The sequence below is a fragment of the Desmodus rotundus genome, chromosome 10 (genome assembly GCF_022682495.2).
Source record: "Desmodus rotundus isolate HL8 chromosome 10, HLdesRot8A.1, whole genome shotgun sequence".
NCBI classification, from domain to species: Eukaryota; Metazoa; Chordata; class Mammalia; order Chiroptera; family Phyllostomidae; genus Desmodus; species Desmodus rotundus.
The window spans coordinates 113,169,779-113,187,561 of record NC_071396.1 but is presented as its reverse complement, the minus strand read 5'-3'; the positions used below and the strand labels follow the sequence as shown (position 1 = coordinate 113,187,561).

The window sequence follows — 17,783 nt, the reverse complement described above, 5'->3', positions numbered from 1 at the left end:
TGGCTCCTGTGCTGATGGAGATAAGGGGGAGGGAGGGGCCCTCCGTCCAAGTTCTAGGGACTCGGTCAGGTGTGCGCTGGAAACGTGGCCGTAACCGGCAAGGACTCCTGACTGACAGACAAGCCCTGACATACATTCTTTGAGCTCCTTTCTTGAATGAGAACGTATTAAAAAACCTACTCATGCCCCACCCCCACCCATAGCTGTCCTGTGACTGATTTTTCACTTGTGGCTGCAGACGCTCCTGCGGAGGCCGGAGCAAACGTTCAGGTGACAGAGGGACGCCCCCCTCCTGCCCCCGGGGGCCCGGGCCAGCGGCGGCCACCGCCCTCCAGCCGTCTGCCAGGAGGAAATAACTCTGCTGTGCTGGGAGTCTGGGAATCCCCGCAAACAACCTTAAATCCACAGAAATAATTGAAGTGCGCGTCTGCTGAGCTGCTCGGTCCCATTCTGATTTTTATTACAATGTCAACAAGAGTTTAATTTGTTTTAAAGTTTAGGTTCTTAACTCGGAGTGATATACGGTAGTTTACGGCGTGCTGGCAACAGCTACTGTGGAAAAAAAGGAAAGTGCACAGAAAGGCAACTGTGAGCTCGCCGCCGCGAAGGCGGGAGCCGCGCCAAGAGCAGCAAACAGCGCGGCTCTCCCCACGGGGACCGCGGCAGCCCCGACACGTGACCCCGGAACGTTTCCCTCCCTGACCGATCCCGCCTGGGCCTTAACGAAGAGGAAATGTCCTGAAGTGTAATTTCTCTCACTAAACGCTCGCAGATGCTAGCTAGCTGGTCCCTGGCGCAGCCCCTGTCGTATCTGGGCCCCTTCCTCCGCAGGGTCCCAGGGCTGACACAGGGCTGGCAGTGGGGTGGCCAGCCGGTCGCCCATGCACAGGGGGCGCCCTTCACACAGCTCTGAGCCGCCCGGGCCAAACTGAGCGGGAAGAGACCCGCACGTCACGTGCACGGACCTGCTCCGGCCTCGAACACCTCCAGATGCAGAGTGCAGCCCTGTGGAAGTCACCTGCGGGACGCCGCCGCACGGAACTGCAGACCCACCCCCTTCCTGTGCAGAGAGGGTGAAGGAGGCCATCCAACGAGGAGACCAGGGGGCACTGCCCTGGGTGGGTCCCGCCCCGCAGGGCAGAGGGAGCTGGCGGCCCAGCTGCCGGGGCTCACCGGGGCCCCAAGGCGATGGCAAAGCACCCCCACCCCGCCCCCCACCATGTCTGCGAGGCCAGACAGCGTCTCTGCTGCCCCTTTTCCTTTCCCTCCCGCAACGGGCTGGATCGCAGCCAGGGCCTCACGTAAATCACAGACTTTCTCGATGTGGCTGAGGGCTTTGGGCTGCCCCTGTCTTCCAGGGCCCGCTGCTTCCTGCCGTATCTGAAATAACAGCAGCTGTGAGGGCCTGATAGGGCTTCAGGCAGGCCTTCCCCCCCAGGGCGGGAGAGAGGATGGGCTGGGGGCCGATAACCGCCCACCAGCCCACCTCGGTGACGGTGACGGCAGCCTGCACTGTCTGCCCTGGTTGGAGACAAAAGAAAACCAGCCCCTGGGCTCTGGGAGCCGTCACTGTGCTCAGGAGGGAGGGCCCGCTGACTGGCCTATTGTCCCAAGTATCAGGCTGTGATTAGCGGGGTCCCTGGGCCTGATAAGGGCGGATGTTTCAGAAGGGGGAGCAGGCTGTCTTTGTTCTTTACATTATAATCTGGAAGCAAGGAAGAACCAGGCTTCAAAATTCAAACTGCAAAAGGTAAAGGGACTCAAAATTCCATGTGCCCCACCTACAGGAACGCGACAGGGAACCTCCAGCCTGCCGGCAGCAACAGGTAGAGAAGTTCATGTCACCTCGTCCCCCCTTCAAAGACAGCTGGTGTGGCTGGAGCACTGGCCAGAGGACCAAAGGGTCGCCAGTTCGATTCCCAGTCAGGGCATGTGCCTGGGTTGCGGGCACAAACTCCAGTAGGGGGCTTGTGAGAGGCAACCACACACAGATGTTTCTCTCCCTCACTTTCTCCCTATCCTTCCCCTCTCTCTGAAAATAAATACATAAAATCTTTACGAAAAAAAAAAAAAGACAACCGTTCATTCAACTAAACAGCCAGAGACCGAGAGGCACACCCATTTTACTCCCTAGGAGAAATTCTGCCATCAGCACGGTGCCCTCATCACGGAAAAACAGACTTTGAATTTTCTTCTAACGCTCCTTAGGAAGGGAGCCCAGGGACCGCGTGTCCGCCCTGTAGAAAAGGACACACACGGGCCTCGATCTCCACGCGCGCAGTGTCCCCTCTGGTGCGCTGCGTTTTACAGGCGCACTGAGCGGACGGCAATACCCAGCTGAACCCTAAACACTCCTTAAGTTGAAGAGGAGCAGCCCCAGGCCCATCCTTGGAGACACCCCTGCACCAGGCTGGTCTCTGCCTCTGGAGATTGGCCTTTTCTGGGCATTTCTATCAAAAGGAACCACGCAGTCTGTGGTCTCCCGTGTTTGGCTCTTTGGACTTGGCATCGTGTTCCCAGGATTCGCCCCCATCCCAGCAGGAATCAGTGCTTTGTCCCGCCTTCTGGCTGAATAACACTCCACGGCATGACCGTCCCGGGCGCTGGACGTCTGGGTCGTTCCAAGCGCTCGGCCGCTGTGACCAGGGGCACAGGGCAGGTCTGTGTGCAGTGTGCATGGGCGTCTGCGCTCACGTCCCTCGGGCAGACACCTTCCGCGGGATGGAGGGTCAGTCTTCCTTTCATCTGCGACACTTCGCCCAAATGACAAGGCTGTGTGAGAGTTCCCATCTCTCCACATCCGCCTCCAAAGCTGCCGTCTCCCCCGCCACGGCAGCCCGCCCCTGCCGTGGGGAAGCAGCGCGGTGTCCCTTGTGCTGGCATTTCATTTACATCCCTGTGACCGAGGACGGGGAGCAGGTCTTCCTGAGCTCATGGCCATTCATGTGTCTCTTTGCAGAAACGTCTGCGGAAGCCTTTCGCCCAGGTCTGGTCTGAGTTCTGTCTTACTGTGGAGATGCAGCTTTCTGGGCACAGGCCCCTTATCAGATGCGTGTTTGGCGGACACATCCCTCCTGCCTGTGGCTTGTCTTCTGTTTTCTTAATGGCACCGCTCGAAGCACAGACATTTTGAATTTTGATGAGGTCCAACGTATCAACTTTTTAATTTTAGGGGCTCCGTTTCTGGTGTCGTATCTAAAACATCATTGCCTGATCCAAGGACTGGAGGCTTTTCTCACATGTTCTCTCCCAAGTTTTATTGCTTTAGCTCTTATATTTAATTCCATGATCAATTCCAACTTCATTTTTTATGGATGGTGGGAGGTAAGAATCTAAGTTCTTTTCTTTCTTTCTTTTTTAATCTGTATATCCAATTGTTCCAGGACCACTTGTTTAAAAGTCTGTCCTTTGCCCCAAGTAAATGGCTTGGCATGTCTGTTAAAAATCAGTTTACCATAAATACAAGGGCTTGCTTCTGGGCTCTCACTCTGCTCCACAGATCTGTGCGTAACTGCCGTAACGGTGATCTGCCATAACCAGCCGGTTACTGCAGCCGGGTTACTGTAGCCGGTTACTGCAGCCGGGTTACTGTAGCTGGTAACTGCAGCCGGGTTACTGTAGCCGGTTACTGCAGCCGGGTTACTGTAGCCGGTAACTGCAGCCGGGTTACTGTAGCCGGTAACTGCAGCCGGGTTACTGTAGCCGGTAACTGCAGCTGGGTTACTGTAGCCGGTTACTGCAGCTGGCACAGAGGTTTGAACTGAGAAGTGTGAGCCTCCTGACTTTGGGGTTTTTTGTTTTTTGTTCTCAAAATTGCTTTGGCTATTCTGGATATTTGAAATTCCATATAAATCTTAGGATCCTTTTGTTAGTTTTTGAAAAGAAAAATCTGCTGAAATTTTGGTAGGGACCACGTTGATTCTATAATTAATTCCCACGTGATCAGCCGGGCCCGCTGTACCGCCGGGCTGGGGCCTGTCCTGGAGAGGCTCCCCGCACCCGCCCGGTGGGGGGCTCTGCAGGCGCCTCTCAGGCTGAGCTGGTGGACAGGCCTGCTCCGCTGCTTTATTCCTTGCTGATTTTCTGTCTAGTTATTGTATCCATTACTGAAGTCCCCAGCTATTGGTTTTTAATTGTCTTTCAATTTACCCCTTCAGTTCTACCAGTTGTTGTTTCATGTATCATGGGGCTCTGTTGTTAGGTGCAAATACATTCATAATTGCCATATCTTTCTGCTCCACTCGTGTTCCACTCGCTATTAAATGTGCTGTTTGTCTGCAGTAACATTCGGGGGGCCCAACTCTGCTTTGTCCGACCCCAGAAGAGCTTCTCCGGGTCTCTTTCGGTTGCTATTTGCGTGGTACATCTTTCCTACCCTTTCACTTCCGACTTCTCCACGCTTTTACTCTGAAGGACATTCTTTGCAGACAGCGTACCTTTGGATGCTGTGGGTTCTTCCAGCCCACGCTCACAAGCTCCGCCTTCTCACTGGAGTGTGCGGTTCGCTTACATTGAAGGGGATCTGCCTGCGCGACCTCCGTTTGCCGTTCTGGCGTTTGTTTTTCACGACTTGTGGTTTTGTTTTTGTTCGCAGTGGGTGTGGTGCCTGTGATCTTTCACGGCCACCTTCTTTCGTGTTAAATATGTATTTTCTGGTGTCTCATTTAAATGTCTTTTTGCTCTTGTTGTGTTTATATTTTTAAATTATTTTCTTAACAGTTCCTCTAGAGCAGGGGTGTCAAACTCATTGTCACCGGGGGGCCACATCAGCCTACGGTCGCCTTCGAAGGGCTGAAATAACTTTAGGACCGTTTAAACGGAACCACTCCTTAACTGTTAAGGAGTTGCAATTACATCCGGCCCTCTGAAAGCACCCCTTCCGGGCTTCTTGCAGGTCAGGTCTGCTGGCATCTCGTCCTCTGCATCTTGCTTTTCTGGGGACAGCTGTATGTCCCCTTCTCAAGGCCAGTTAGGCTAGACGCAGACTTTGCGGTCAAGGGCTGTCCTCCTGTGATGTCGGCACCCGCCCCCCGGCCCTGGGGCGGGGAGTCGGCTGTGCTTCCAGAGGCGCCCGCGGGGGCCCGTGTCTGTCTTCTGCTTCCAGCGCTGTCCCGTTTTCTCTGACTTTTGACAGTGCGGTTACGGCGTCTAGGAGCAACTCTTGGACTGCCCTCGAAACTTGCCAGCCTTCTTGGATGTGTAAAATAATGTTTTTCAGCGAACTCAGAAGATGTGGGCCATTATTTCTGCCAAGTTTTTTTTCCCCCTTTCTCTCTCGTCTCCTCCTGGATCCCCGTGACCCAGATGTCTGTGTGCTTTATGACGTCCCCGTGTTCGTGTTTCTTCACTTTTTTCCTTCTATTCCTCAGACTCGGCTGCCTGTTGACCTTCCTTCCACTTTGTTGATTTTTTTCTCTGCTGGCTCCTGTCTGTCATTTACCCCCTCAGACAAGTTTTTCATTCCATTTATTGTGTTTTTAAACTCTAGGATTTCTACGTGGCTTTTTTTTAAATGACGTACTTCTGCCACATTATTGAAATTCTCTATTTGGTGAGACACAGCTGTCGTACTCTCCTCTATTTCTTTCCACGTGGCTTCCCTTGCTGCTCTGAAAGGCTCTATAGCAGCTGATTTGAAGCCATGGCTACTGAGTCCACCACCTGAGCCCTCTGGGGACACAACAGTCTGTTGCCTGTGGGTTGCTTTTCTTCCCTGTTTCAGAGATGTTTTCTTTGCATGTCCCATAACTTGTTGGTTGACACTGGGCATTCCAGGTAATATACTGGAGCACAATCAGCCCTTCTCCTGAGACCTGTTATGTGGACCCTATTTATCCCTGTGTGGCTGCTTACCGGGTGAGTGACTCTTCTCAACTAATTGCGTGGCACTAAGTTCTCTGTCTCCCTTTAAAAAAATTCTTGTCTTTATTTTAACTCTGGCTCCCCAGGGGTCACCCTCAGTTGAGCGTGGTTTAATAGCCAACCAGCTATCAGCGGGAAGGTTTCTTCAAACGCCTTAAGTTGTCAGGGTACTTGTCCAGGGGTTCTGTGTGTGGCAGGGAATCCTGTCGGCCTTGGCCTTCACCTGTGTGCATTCGGGGTCTCAAGGTCAGCCAGAGGGGAAGGATGGGGGCCTCTCTTTCCCCAGGTCTCTCCTGAGTGTGTGTATGCCTATGGGCACATGTGCAGTCTTCTGGGTCCCCGGACACACGTCAGGGTTTTTCACACTCCCTCGTGGTCACCTGTTTGTTTGGTCCCTGCCTGCCCCTGTGGCAGGGGGGGTGGGGGGGCAGCTCCCACGAGTGTGACTCCGGCATCTGCTGTTTCTGATGACGCCTGAGGAACAAGGCTTTCCCGGGAGCTTCAGGGCCAGTCAAGACACTGGCTGCGCTGTGGGGTAGGGTTTTTAACGGAGCCCCCCAAAGGCCCGTCACCTTCCCTGTCTGTGAAGCAAGCTGCTTGCTTTTCACGCCACACTCCATGGAGCTGGGGGCGGGCAGCAGTACCCCAGGTTAAAACTCTGCGGGTCCCCCTCTTCTCCAAGGTCCCATTTTTTGGTGAATAAATGCTTTTCACTTGGCGTGCCTCCTCGGTTAATCCCCCAATTCTGGGATCACTGATTTGAGAGTTTTGTCTGTAGTTTTATTGCTTCTGGGGGGAGGGATTCACTGAGGTCCTCTCACCAACCCTTTGTCAGTCCCACCCACCCTCCTGTCCTGCTTGAGCCACCAAACATGACTCACTTAATGACCAGGAATTCTCTGGTGAAGAAAAATATACACCACACTCCTCCTCAGCTTGAAAGGCCAACTCAACGTGAAAACCTCTGGGCTGGAGCCTTAGCTGACAGTGTCTCTAGTGGGGAAATATTCGACAATTCAGCTGAACCTTTGCAGAGCAGAGGCAGTGGAAATCAGAGCTGGCAGGTCGAGGCCATGTCCCTGGGTCTGTCACTCGTCAACTGGGATTCTGCCGAGCAAGTCGAATGACATTTCTGCCTGAACCTCAGCAGTCTTCCTCTGCCGGGTGGGCGGCACACTGGCCGTCTTGCCCCAGAGCGCGGGTCTCAGGCTGGATGCGCGAGCGGACAGACCACCCTGAGAAGCCCCTCTGGGACGCCCCGAAGGCCCTGCAGCCCGCACCGACAGCTGTGGCTGCCGTCTGGGTTTTCCGTCTCGGCATCGTCAAGTCCCCTCGGCCAGGGAGTGACACTCTCAGCCGTGGTGGGGAGGCGAGTAGTGCTATCACCGACGTCTATGTCCTTCCCTGCCGGACCCGACGGACACCCGTGAGCTGGGGGCACTGTTGCTCAGGAGCCCACGCTGGAGAGCACACTTCTGCGTCAGCAGGGTCACTCTGAAGCAGCGGTGTTCGGCTGGTCGGCTGGCGCCCCGCCTGCAGCTCCAGGGCACGGGGCCAAGCGCCTGGCTTCGGTTACGGGGCCCTGGCCGCTCTTGTGAAAACACAGTTGTCCGACAGATGCAGACAGAGCCCGCGCCGCCCTGGTCACCGCTCGCCCCGACGGGACGCGAGCCCGACGGCCTGTCAACAGCTGGGCTTCGTGAATGCGGCCATTGTGCCTGCACACGCCCTGTGTTGTGGCTTTGCACTCCAGTGGCGCGGTGCGTGCCGCTCGCCGGCCCACAGACGCCAAAGTGTGTGTGAAGAACGGCCGCCCATAAGAACGCGCACTGGAGACAGCGCACGCAGAGCCCCAGCGACGCTGCACGCCGATCCGAAATGAAGACCGGGCCACCCCGGGGCTCCTGGGGCGGCGTGCGCCTCTTTGTGGGAGGAAATGGTGCGTCTGCACCCGAGCAGCCCTGGCACCACGCTGCGCAGGGCTTGCACACGGACGCTGTGCTGCCATTCAGAGGCCCCGTGACAAAGGGCAAGCCACACACCAGTCCCGACCTGCCCACCTGCAGTCGTATCTGAAGGTCAGCTCCCACTCCCTCTTCCTGCTCGGTGACAAGTGTTCTCAGCCCCAGACACTGCTGAACGGTGCTGCCCGTCCAAGCCCCACGAGACCCCCCCAGTTCCTTTTGTTTCCTTTTTTTCCGCCCCATTTCTTCCCCTCGCAGCGACCACCTCGCATGGCCCTCGCATTAAAGAAGGGGCCGGGGAAGGCCTCTCCCTGAGGGAGGACGGAGGGCCAGTCCTCTGAACGTGGCCCCACCACTGTCTTTCCAGTGTGGAGAACACAGTGGGGGCCGGAGCCTCCGGCGATGCAGTGCGTGTGGTTCGAGGCATCCAGTGCTCACCGTGCACCAGGCAGCCAAGCACAGTGCCCGGCACCTCGTAGGCACCGAAGCTCTGGGGTCATGTGAGCTGAACCCTCCCTGCACACCCCCACCCCACGTGGGAAGGAACACACTGACATCACCGTGCTGGGCGGACACAGCGCCCTGTTTATGGACAACCGTGCTGGGCACCCCTCCTCTCCACTCCTTCCCCAGCACCTGCTGCTGCCCTGGCGTCCATGGCAACGGGCTTGCAACACGAACACACACCTTCCCAGACACCGAGGAAAGCTGCGCTCGTCACAGCCTCTGCCGGGAGAGCAGGACAACCCTCGCTTGTGCTGGCCAGCGGGGCACGGTGATGGCGGGCTTTCTCCAGACAAACCCTGAGATATTTAAGCCCATGTCTGCACGTCTGTCCAACCCCTGGGAGCTCAGGGCTAAGTCTCTGTGTAGACACTCTGACGTCTGGGGCACAGGCACGCGGAGGCCCTGCCGTGCGTGGCCCTTCGAGGCTCTCGGCGGCCGGGGCGGGAGCAGCACGAGGTCCAGCTGCACAGCCAGCCGCACCGGGCTGGCAACTGCATGAACTGCCCCCTGTGGGGTCTCCCTGTTTGTAACCCCGCTGGGCCCCCCCCTCACTGACAGACATGCCCATCTCTGGGTGGCGCGGGGGGCCAGGCAGACGTCCACGCACATTTGGGCCAGACCCTGAAGGGCTCCCTGTGGGGTGGGTCCCCTCTCCTCCACGCTGTGTGGCAGCGCATCCCCAACGTCATCGCCACCATGTGCTCTCCGCACCTAACACAGGCCTCTTACTCCCCGAGCCGGGCACCGCGCCAGCTGAGTAAGACTTTCCACGAGGGAACCCTTTGTTGTCTCCCTGCGCAGCCGGAGCTCAGGGAAGGAGGGCGGGGGGCTCGCAGCCCCGGCCGCCCGGCCCACCTGCTTGTTGTTTTAATGACATCGAGCCTCTGGGAACCCCGGGGCTCCTGGAGGAGCTGAAAGGGCCGATTGTGGGTGGTGGCAGCAGCGGCAGGGCGGCGAGGTGACAACAGGGGCTTGGGCGGCAGACAAGCCAGCACCTTGGGAGCCGTTGCTCCAGTTGTAAAGCTTGAGGGAGGGGCTCCGTCGCAGCAAAGCAGGGGTGTGGGGCCCCGTCACATAAAGTCTGGCACTCACTATGCGTGCCTGTCACGTCCAGGATAGGCTTCCAGTGAACGTACAGACGAGGGACCCATGAACGGCACATGGGCGTGTGCACGGGGCGGAAGGGCCCTCGCTCCGAGGGAGGGGGGCAGCGGCCAGCCCCTGCCCGGGGGGCGGGGCGCACGCTCGCCACCCAGCTCTCCACAGCGAGCGGAGAAATCCTCCAGCACAGCTTTGATGACACGTTACAAAAACCTGCATTTGGAATAACTGGAGATCTGTAAAACTAATCTTTTAAAAAGTGACCTCTTGTGGACGCTGAATTGAGGAAGTCTGAATTGAGAGCCCTAGCTGCTCAGACTGCAAGAAGCACCCCATCTGCTTTCCTGAAAGGGACGGTGCCCAGACCAGACAAGGTGTGGCTCCCACGGCCGGGACAGGGCAGGCTCGGCAGGCCCGCACGCGGGACCCACTCCAGCCTGGCGCCCCACTGGGGGCAGCCTGGTGGGTGTGAAGCTGCGTCCCAGGACTCGGTCTCCGGAAGGGCTGCCCAGTGGGGACTCGGGCAGAGGCTGGTCAGCTGTCCGCACCCACCGCCAGCTCTGAAGGGTTTGCTCTCCATGGGGGCAGGTCAGAGTCTCCCTACGGGCCCGAGGCCAGCGTTTACTGTTCGGCTCCAAGGCTCTCCCTGTGTGGTTCTCACTGATGAACAAGCCCCGGTTCTCACGTGTGGGGTGGGGGCGTGAAAAAGACCTGCATTTGCAGAAATGCATCTACTGCTGTCCAGGGCGGCCTCAGGCTCGGTCCCAATATCGACCCCAAACGTATGTCTCTGGGCTCACGTGCACTGCAGCTGCGGAGCTTTGTGGGTCACGGCCGGGGACCACAGAGACTCCGTGGGAGTAAGGGCCCTCAACGCAGCCCCGAGCGGAGGTGACAGACCTCTGTGCCTGAGCTGCACTGGGCTGGGCCGCGGGCCCTCTGCTCAGGGGCCTAGGACCATGCATGGGGCCTGCACACGGGAGGGCAGCTGAGGCCACCAGGCCAGTGTGTGTGCCGCTGGGACGGGAGGCTAAGGACAGGGAGTGACGAGACCACAGTGCTGAGCTCACAGGTAGCGTGAGCAGAGTATCTGGGGGGAATGGAGGCCAGATGACCTGCTAAAAGCCTCTTTGCCACCACGCAGGTGAGAGGTATGGGGGCCCTGACACAGGGGTGCAGGTGTGTCAATGGCATTCAGAGGCAGGGTCTCCAGAACTGGAGCCCAGCATCCGCTGGGGGAGTGACAGGGAGGGTCACAGCTGCTCTTGTCTTGCCCGCGGCCGTGGGCCTGGTACCACTTCCTGGGTGGTGAGGACCCTCTGAGGTTGTTGAGGGCAGCGGTGGGCCTAGAGTCGGCCCCACAGGAGGGGACGCTCAGTTCCAGGGACACCTCTGAGGGGGGGGAGGCTGCAGATTTACCAGGTGGAGAGGTGAGCGTTCACAGGACAAAAACATTTGCCAGCTCACAGCCTCCTGGGAAGAGGGGGCAGCAGAAGATGTGGCAGGGCCTGTTCTCCCTGAGCTGACGGGATTGGATAGGACCCAGGAGTGCAGGGACCGTGTGCTGCCGGGATGTCCCTCTGCCCCGCCCCCACCCCCAAAGGCGCCTGATGCGGGCCGACTGCCCTACACTGGGACGGGGTGCAGGCAGAGCAACACCACCTATGGGGGAACAGCAGCTCCCGAAGTGAACGCTCTTCCAAAAGGACCCTTGGAACAAAGGGCTGCTAGGCGGCTCACAGAGCACAACCGTGCAGAAAACGTGAGGCTCACCGAGGCAGCGGCCGGGGCGCAAGACAGCCCTCGCCATTCAGCTGTTTTCAGGGACTGGTCAGTGGGAGGCTGGGGCAGCCGGGGGCTGGGCCATGTGCCCGCACGACCTGGCCTGGTTCTCGGGCTCCACCTGAGTCCAGCGGCCGGGAGGACACAGGCCTGACAGTGCCCGAATCTGGGAAACCGCCGGCCCCTGGGAGATAGGCAGGGGCTGCACACACAGCCCACCGTCAGCCAGGAAAGCGCTAGCTGAGCAGCTCTCAGTGAGCGTCTGGCAGGCCTGCGGATACCTGGCCGCTGCCACAGCCTGGCCCGAAGCAAAAAGCAACTCTGTGATAAGTCCGCTGAGAACGGCACCAGGCATCTTCTGCTACCTTGGAACTCGAGCCTCTGCACCTGAGTGCAGGTGTGCCGAGGGCGAGTCCCTTCCCAACCACCCTGGGCGGTTCCACACTGACAGCGGAGCACGGTGCGGGGCTCAGGGCCACCCTGTCCCTCCCCAAGCTCCTGGCAAGACTGTCACAGCACTCGGCCCCCCGACGTAGCTGCCCTGGGTCAAACATCACCTCTGTCGCTGTGCCATCAAACGCTGTTTGCCAGAGCAGCCCTGAAGAGGCTTGGCCGCCAGGCTCCCGGGTGGGCAGTCTCGCCCCCAGCGCTCAGCACAGCTCTGGCCGCACACCTGGCCTTCTGAGGTCTTGGCCGCAGTCACCAGGACAGTGTTCCCTGTGGGTCAACGGCCACAGGCACTGGCCGCACTGCTAGCTGAGGTGGTGAAGCAGTGCCACACACCCCGCAGCGGACCCTGCCCGCAGTGCGGGTCCCCCACAGCAGCAGGGGTGCCCAGACACACCAGAGCGCGCCCCTCCGCCAGGCTGCGGGTCCGCACACCCCTCCTCCGCACACTCGCACCGCACCAGGCCAGGCGCGCGCCTGCGGCCGCAGGCACTTACCGTCATCCAGGTACAGCTGGTCCAACTCTTGAGGCTCTCGCTTGACCGACACGGGAGTGGGGGCCAGACCCTGATTACTGTCCTCACACACCTCGGGCAGCGGCAGAGGCCCGGCGGCTGCAGACTCTGTTTCCGGAACCTTCGGCAGCTGGTGCTGCTGGTGGCCCATCCCGGGTGGGCGGGCTGGGCTGCAGGGCTGCAGACAGGTCGGCTCTTGGGCACCGGGCGGCAGTGCAGACGAGGGGCTGTGGGGACAGAGTGCTGGCTGGCCACCCGGGGAACGGCTGCTGCTCAGCTGTGGACTCACCTGTGGCTGCAGCAGGGTGGGGGGCGGCTGCTGGGGGGAGCCGGGGTGCACGCCCACGGGCCGTGGCGCCTCTGGGCTGGCGAGGACCCCTCCGGCTGGCCGCTGAAGTCCGAGGGGACCGTGGCTGGGGCTGGCCATGCCCTTGCTGTAGGTGGCGGAGGACAGGTCGTGGAGCTTCGGGCTGGCACTGGGTGGCGGTGACATCAGGGCGCTTCTCTGGGGACAGGGCGGGAAACCCGCCACGAGGCAGGACCCCGGGTCGGGCGGCAGGGCCAGCTGCTGGCTGTAACACGGCTTCGGGAGTGGGCTCAGGCCCTGGCTCATTGGTCCACAAGTCAGGGCCGGCTCATAGTCATCGGTGGGCTCTGTTTTTATGATTGGAACTGTGAGAAGGAAAAAAAGTTAAATAAACACACTGCAGATGGGTGCGCTGGGGCGGGCCGCGGCCAGGACACCCTCCGAAAACAAACAGCGTCTTGACTGAGTCCCTGTGTCTCCCGCCTGGCTCTCCCACCCAATTAAAGAGGCGGGCGTGAGTCATCGGCTCCGAGGGCTGCAGCTGCTTCTAATACCGAGAGCACTATTTTCCTTGGAATCTCCCGCAGCACTAATGTGCTATAAAAATCCATTTGCAAACTGCAGTAGAAACCCTGGACCCGAGGGCCCTCGGATTTGTAGCAATCAAAGCGAAAATGTGAACTCGGACTCATGGCGGCCTCTGTGTGCGACTGACACCCGTCGGGTACGTGGCCGGGCGGCCAGGGCGCTTCGAACAGAGACAGTGGCGTTCAGAAGTCGGCAAAACCCGACGGCCAAGACAAGTGCCATTGGCTGCCTGTGAGGCGCCTTCGGCACGAGAAAAGGAAACGCCGCCTCTCCTTCCCGCCCTTCAGCTTCCGCTCCTGAAGGGCAGCAGGGATCCCACCGACACGAGTGGGCGGGACGGCTCCTGAGTCCACCCCTGTCCGCCCCTCCCTGGGAAGCCTACGAAGCCTGGGATGGGCTGGATGTGGGGGGACGGCCCACAGAGGAGGGGAGGGTCCCGCAGCGGGTGTCGCCCGTGGGCTCTCTCCGCTCGGCCCCGTCTGCACCCCGGGCCTCTCCCGCCCTCGCTCGCCTCCTCTGTCCCGTTTTCTCGTTGGCTTCACGCCTCTCCTGCCCATCACAGGGTCGTCTCGGTGGCCGGGCCGTCATTCCAAAAGCGGCCACAACAGCACAGGGACCCACAACAGGGGCCCTGCCAGCGCCAACGGCTGCCACGTGACAACGTGCTGTCATCGGGCCGTCCCAGGCCCAACTTGCCTCCTGTGCGCCAGAGGAGGGGCGCCCCCCCACCCTGCAAGTGTGCTGTCTGCACGGCCCTGGCCTGACGCCCGCAGGCCACCCAGCGGCTGGGCGGAGGCGGTGGTGTGGGAGCAGCCCTGCGTGCCCTGGGACCTCGTCTCTCGCTTGAGGCCACACTCAGTCAGCGGCGAGGACCGTCCGGGCGAGTGACTCCTCGGAAACTCCACTGCCTGAGCTCTCAGCTCTTGGGGATTCGAAACAGAGCCACGTGCCCCAGCCCGAAGTGTCGCTCATCCACCCTGAGGGTGCTCCACCCCCGCCCCGCACACAGACCACGGCTCGTGGTTGGCGTCCCTGGGTGGGGGCGTGCGAACAGGGTCACAGGCATTACAAGGCCTCCAGCCAGTGCCTGCAAGAACCGCAGTCTGTGACTTGCAGATGCTGCTTGGTGCCCCTAAAGCCGAGTGGTGAGGACACGCCGAGTCCGGCACAGCTGACCTGGCAGAGCACGGCCATCCTCACACCACGGCCCAAGGGGCCGGCGGGTGTCCAGCAGTCACACAGGCTCTGCTGGGTGCCCAGCCTGCCCAGTTCACGCCCCTTTGTTCCAGGAGAGCAGGGCCGGTCAGGCCCAGGCTGAGGGCTGGGAGTCCCCGTGCCCTGCATCTGGAGAGGACTGCTGGGGGCTGCAGGCGGGAGGAGAAGGGTGGGCATCCTTGGGGTAAATGTCGACTCTGTGCCCACCCTGCTGGTAACACAGCCGCAGGCCCCGGTGCAGCCGGTGCTGTGCGTCCTGGGAGGATGGCCTGGCTCCTGAGGGGCGAGTATGAGTCTGGAAGAGCTCGCTGGCCCACGGATGCGGCGGCCCAGGACCCCGGGGACTCTGGGTATCTGTAGGCCCCGTGTCCCTGAGCGTGTGCAGAGGGACTCATGGCTTCGTCCAGTGGCCCCTCAGAAAGCCCTCCCCCAAGGTCTCCCCCTGAACTTTCCAACAGGCACCCCGGTGACGCAGTCCTGCTGGCGGGCACCCCCAGCCGGGGGGCCCCCCGCCTCTGCTGGGCCCCGAGCTCCCTCGTGGTACAGCTCCCGCCACGCGTTCCACATCCACAGACGGGAGCAGAGGCACTGGACCCGGCTGCCAAGACCGCATGACGTCCTCACAGTTAATGGGAAACAGCTGCAGCCCACTCGCCTCGCCGGAGAGCCTGGCGTCGGAGGGAGGTGTCGGCTCCCGCACCTCGAAGGGCTGGGCTGCGGGCCGACAGCCTACAATGCGCCGCTCGGTCCTTGCGCCGGCTGGCGTCACCCTTCAGGGCAGGTCCTGTGGCCGGCTCTGCGGATCTGGGTGCAGCGTCCAGGCACTGTCCCAGCCAGAATCCCCCCTCTGCCAGCACATCGTGAATCCCAGAACGGCCCCGAGACCCTGCGCCCAGGGGGAAGGGGTGACATGTGGCCAGGGTGGAGCCGAAGTCTCCCGTTGGAAAGGCACCCATGTGAAATGCGGGCGTCCAGAGTGGCGAGTTCGGAAGAGTCCATGACCGCCTGGCAGCCCACGAACGTAAGGCCCTCACGGGTCTCCCGCGCCGAGTCTCAGCTGAGAGATCAGGGCCACCGTGTCTCTCTCGTGACTCATCCTCTGAGCTCTTTGAATCTCCTCCCCTGTCTGCTGCGAATGACATTAAAGGGGCGGCCCCAGCACGCTGCCCGGGCAACGTCCACAGTGTGACCGCCATGCTGTCGGGCTGGAGCCAGGGATGGCCAGGCCTGGTCAGCAGACAGGCCCCATCAGTGGGCAAGAGCGAGCTGCTGTCTGCTCGGCGGCCACGGGGCCGTTCACAGCCTGCTAGAGCCCCGTGGCCCCGGCATTGGCCCCGGCATTGGCCCCGGCATTGGTCTGCTCCCCAGGCTCTTTTTGGCAAAGTCTGCACCACGTGACCTGCAAGGCTGCCAGGCAGAGTGTGCGCAGACTGACTGTGAGACCGCCCCCCCCTCCTGAGCCACACTCCACGGCCTGTGGGGGGCACTGAAGCTTGCTGCGTGTCTGATGCCAGCGTCTCACTGAAGGTGCCTCCGTTTCTGTCCTGGGACTGGTGATGCCAGGGGGCCCTTGAGCCTTGGGGAGTGTCCGTCTCAACGAGGAGACTCTCGTCTCCAGGAGCCGAGCAGCGGGGTCTTCTCAGCTGCAACCTCTGCAATGGCCGTACGTGGGTCCAACAGCATTCTGGAACATTCCAGGCCTCACAGAGCAATGGCGGACGGGAGGCACCTTCCAAGGAGGCAGCCCCACCCAAGACAGTCTCTGTGACCACAGCGGGGACCCCTGTGGCGCAACCTGCAGCCCAGGCCCCCTGACTCCCTGGGGTCAGCTCTGTGTGCGCAGGCTGGGCTCCAGGCCTGTCCTCAGGGCCCACTGATTGGGGCCTGGCCGCTGGTCACCCACCCACACCCTATCTGAGCCTCTCAGTGCTCACCCTTGGGGTGGAGCAGACACCCTGGGGCCCACGGACGCAGGGTGAACAGCTGATTGCCACCCTCCCCCTCCCCCAGGGGCTCAGTGCATCTGCAAATGGCTGCCACGGGCTGTTTCCACCGAGGCACCCGATGGTGGCAGCTGGGGGGCTGAGCTGATGGTCACTCAGCCCTGCGTAGTGACAAGGTCCAGGGGCAAAACCGAATTGGGTTCCCACTAGACTGTGAACGCCGAGCTTCCACTTGGATGCCAAGACTGGGCAGGGCAGCTCCCCGGGGCTCAGGGGTGTGGGGTGAGGTCCCGCCAGGCAGGGCAGCCAGCCTGTCCATGGCCTGAGGGCCATCGGGCTGAGTATGTCTTCTCTCCTTTGCTGTCAAATGTCGAGCGCACGGACTGACCGGCTTCCCTGGGCCTCGGGGGTATACACTGGCGTGGTGTGGGGACGCCCCCGGCACCAACACACCCGTCACCCGCCCGTCACCCTGCGGCTCGGGCACAGGAAGCTGGAGTGCTGCCCTGCTCTGAGCAGCCCTGCCCCCTCACTCGGGGGCAGCCCCCAAACCCTGGTGTGAGTCTGGGTTTGGGCCCATCCAACCAGGGGCGGCAAGGCCCCTAGGGAGAGACCTCGCTCTGTCCACCTGCTGAGCGACCTCGCAGGGAAGAGGTGGCGTCTCCCACCTGAGGGCGTTCCTCACGGGTCCCCACCCTGCCGGCCCCTGACCTCGGGCCTCGGCGTCCGCAGCCGTGGACAGTGGGCACGCTGTGTGGCCCCGTCGGTGTGATGGCAGCCTGGTCCCTGGTGCGTTTGTCTGCAGTAATGGCCACTCACCAGGTCGGAATGGGGCCTAGGGGCGTGGACGGGCAGGACACTCCTGTCCCTCCTCACTGCACTCGTATGTTTTTAAGTGACCGCGACTGTTTCGGCTTGAATCACTTTACCAGGTCCCTTCTGCTGCCCCGGACAAAAGAGGTTTTGTTCCAAACCCCAGGAAACAAAGAGCAGACTGTCTCCTGTTTGTTGCAAACACTCGAGCCTGAGTTTTACCATCAGCATAAACACCCGGTTAGGACTTCAGGGCACGACTTGTTTTAGGTAACGAGACAGGAAAGGCAGCAAGGTACCCTGAGGCTGGGGGTGGGGGTACTGAGGGGGGGTGGGGTGTGCCCTCTGGGCCCGGGCTCCCACGGGGGCCAGCGCCTCCCCAGTGGGGGGCCAGCTGCATGGCCACAGGTGTGCACCAGCCGGGCGTCTCCAGGTTCAGTGACGTGGGGACCTGACTGTCACCCAATTAGGCTGATGGAGACCATGGTCAAAACAGACCACACAAGCCAAAAAACACACCGATCAGACTTCACCCAGCGAGCGCCAGCGCTGCGTGGGAAGGAGCATGATTCACGCTCCTCGGTCGCTTCCAAGCAGCTGTGCGCTGAGGGCTGCGGCTCTGGTCTGAGGCCCAAGGAGACTCACGGGGCCCCAGCGCCAGTGGGGTGATGCTCCCTGCAGCCGTGACGTGACTTGACACCCCCCAATGCAGGTGTTGTGGGACAGGCTCCCCAGGGGA

At 60.8% G+C, this 17,783-nt stretch overlaps 1 protein-coding gene across 4 annotated transcripts in view; it reads right to left on the bottom strand.

The window, feature by feature from the left end:
* The window catches only part of NFATC1 (nuclear factor of activated T cells 1), an 89,721-nt gene that overhangs the window by 15,805 nt on the left and 56,133 nt on the right, over window positions 1-17,783 (bottom strand). For 3 of the 4 annotated variants that reach the window (XM_053912450.2, XM_053912451.1, XM_053912452.2), the window contains one exon: window positions 12,161-12,850. In XM_053912450.2, coding sequence (XP_053768425.1) covers window positions 12,161-12,850 — 690 coding nt within the window. The remainder of the gene's footprint in view (window positions 1-12,160; window positions 12,851-17,783) is intronic. The other variant, XM_053912453.2, reaches the window with a different exon arrangement.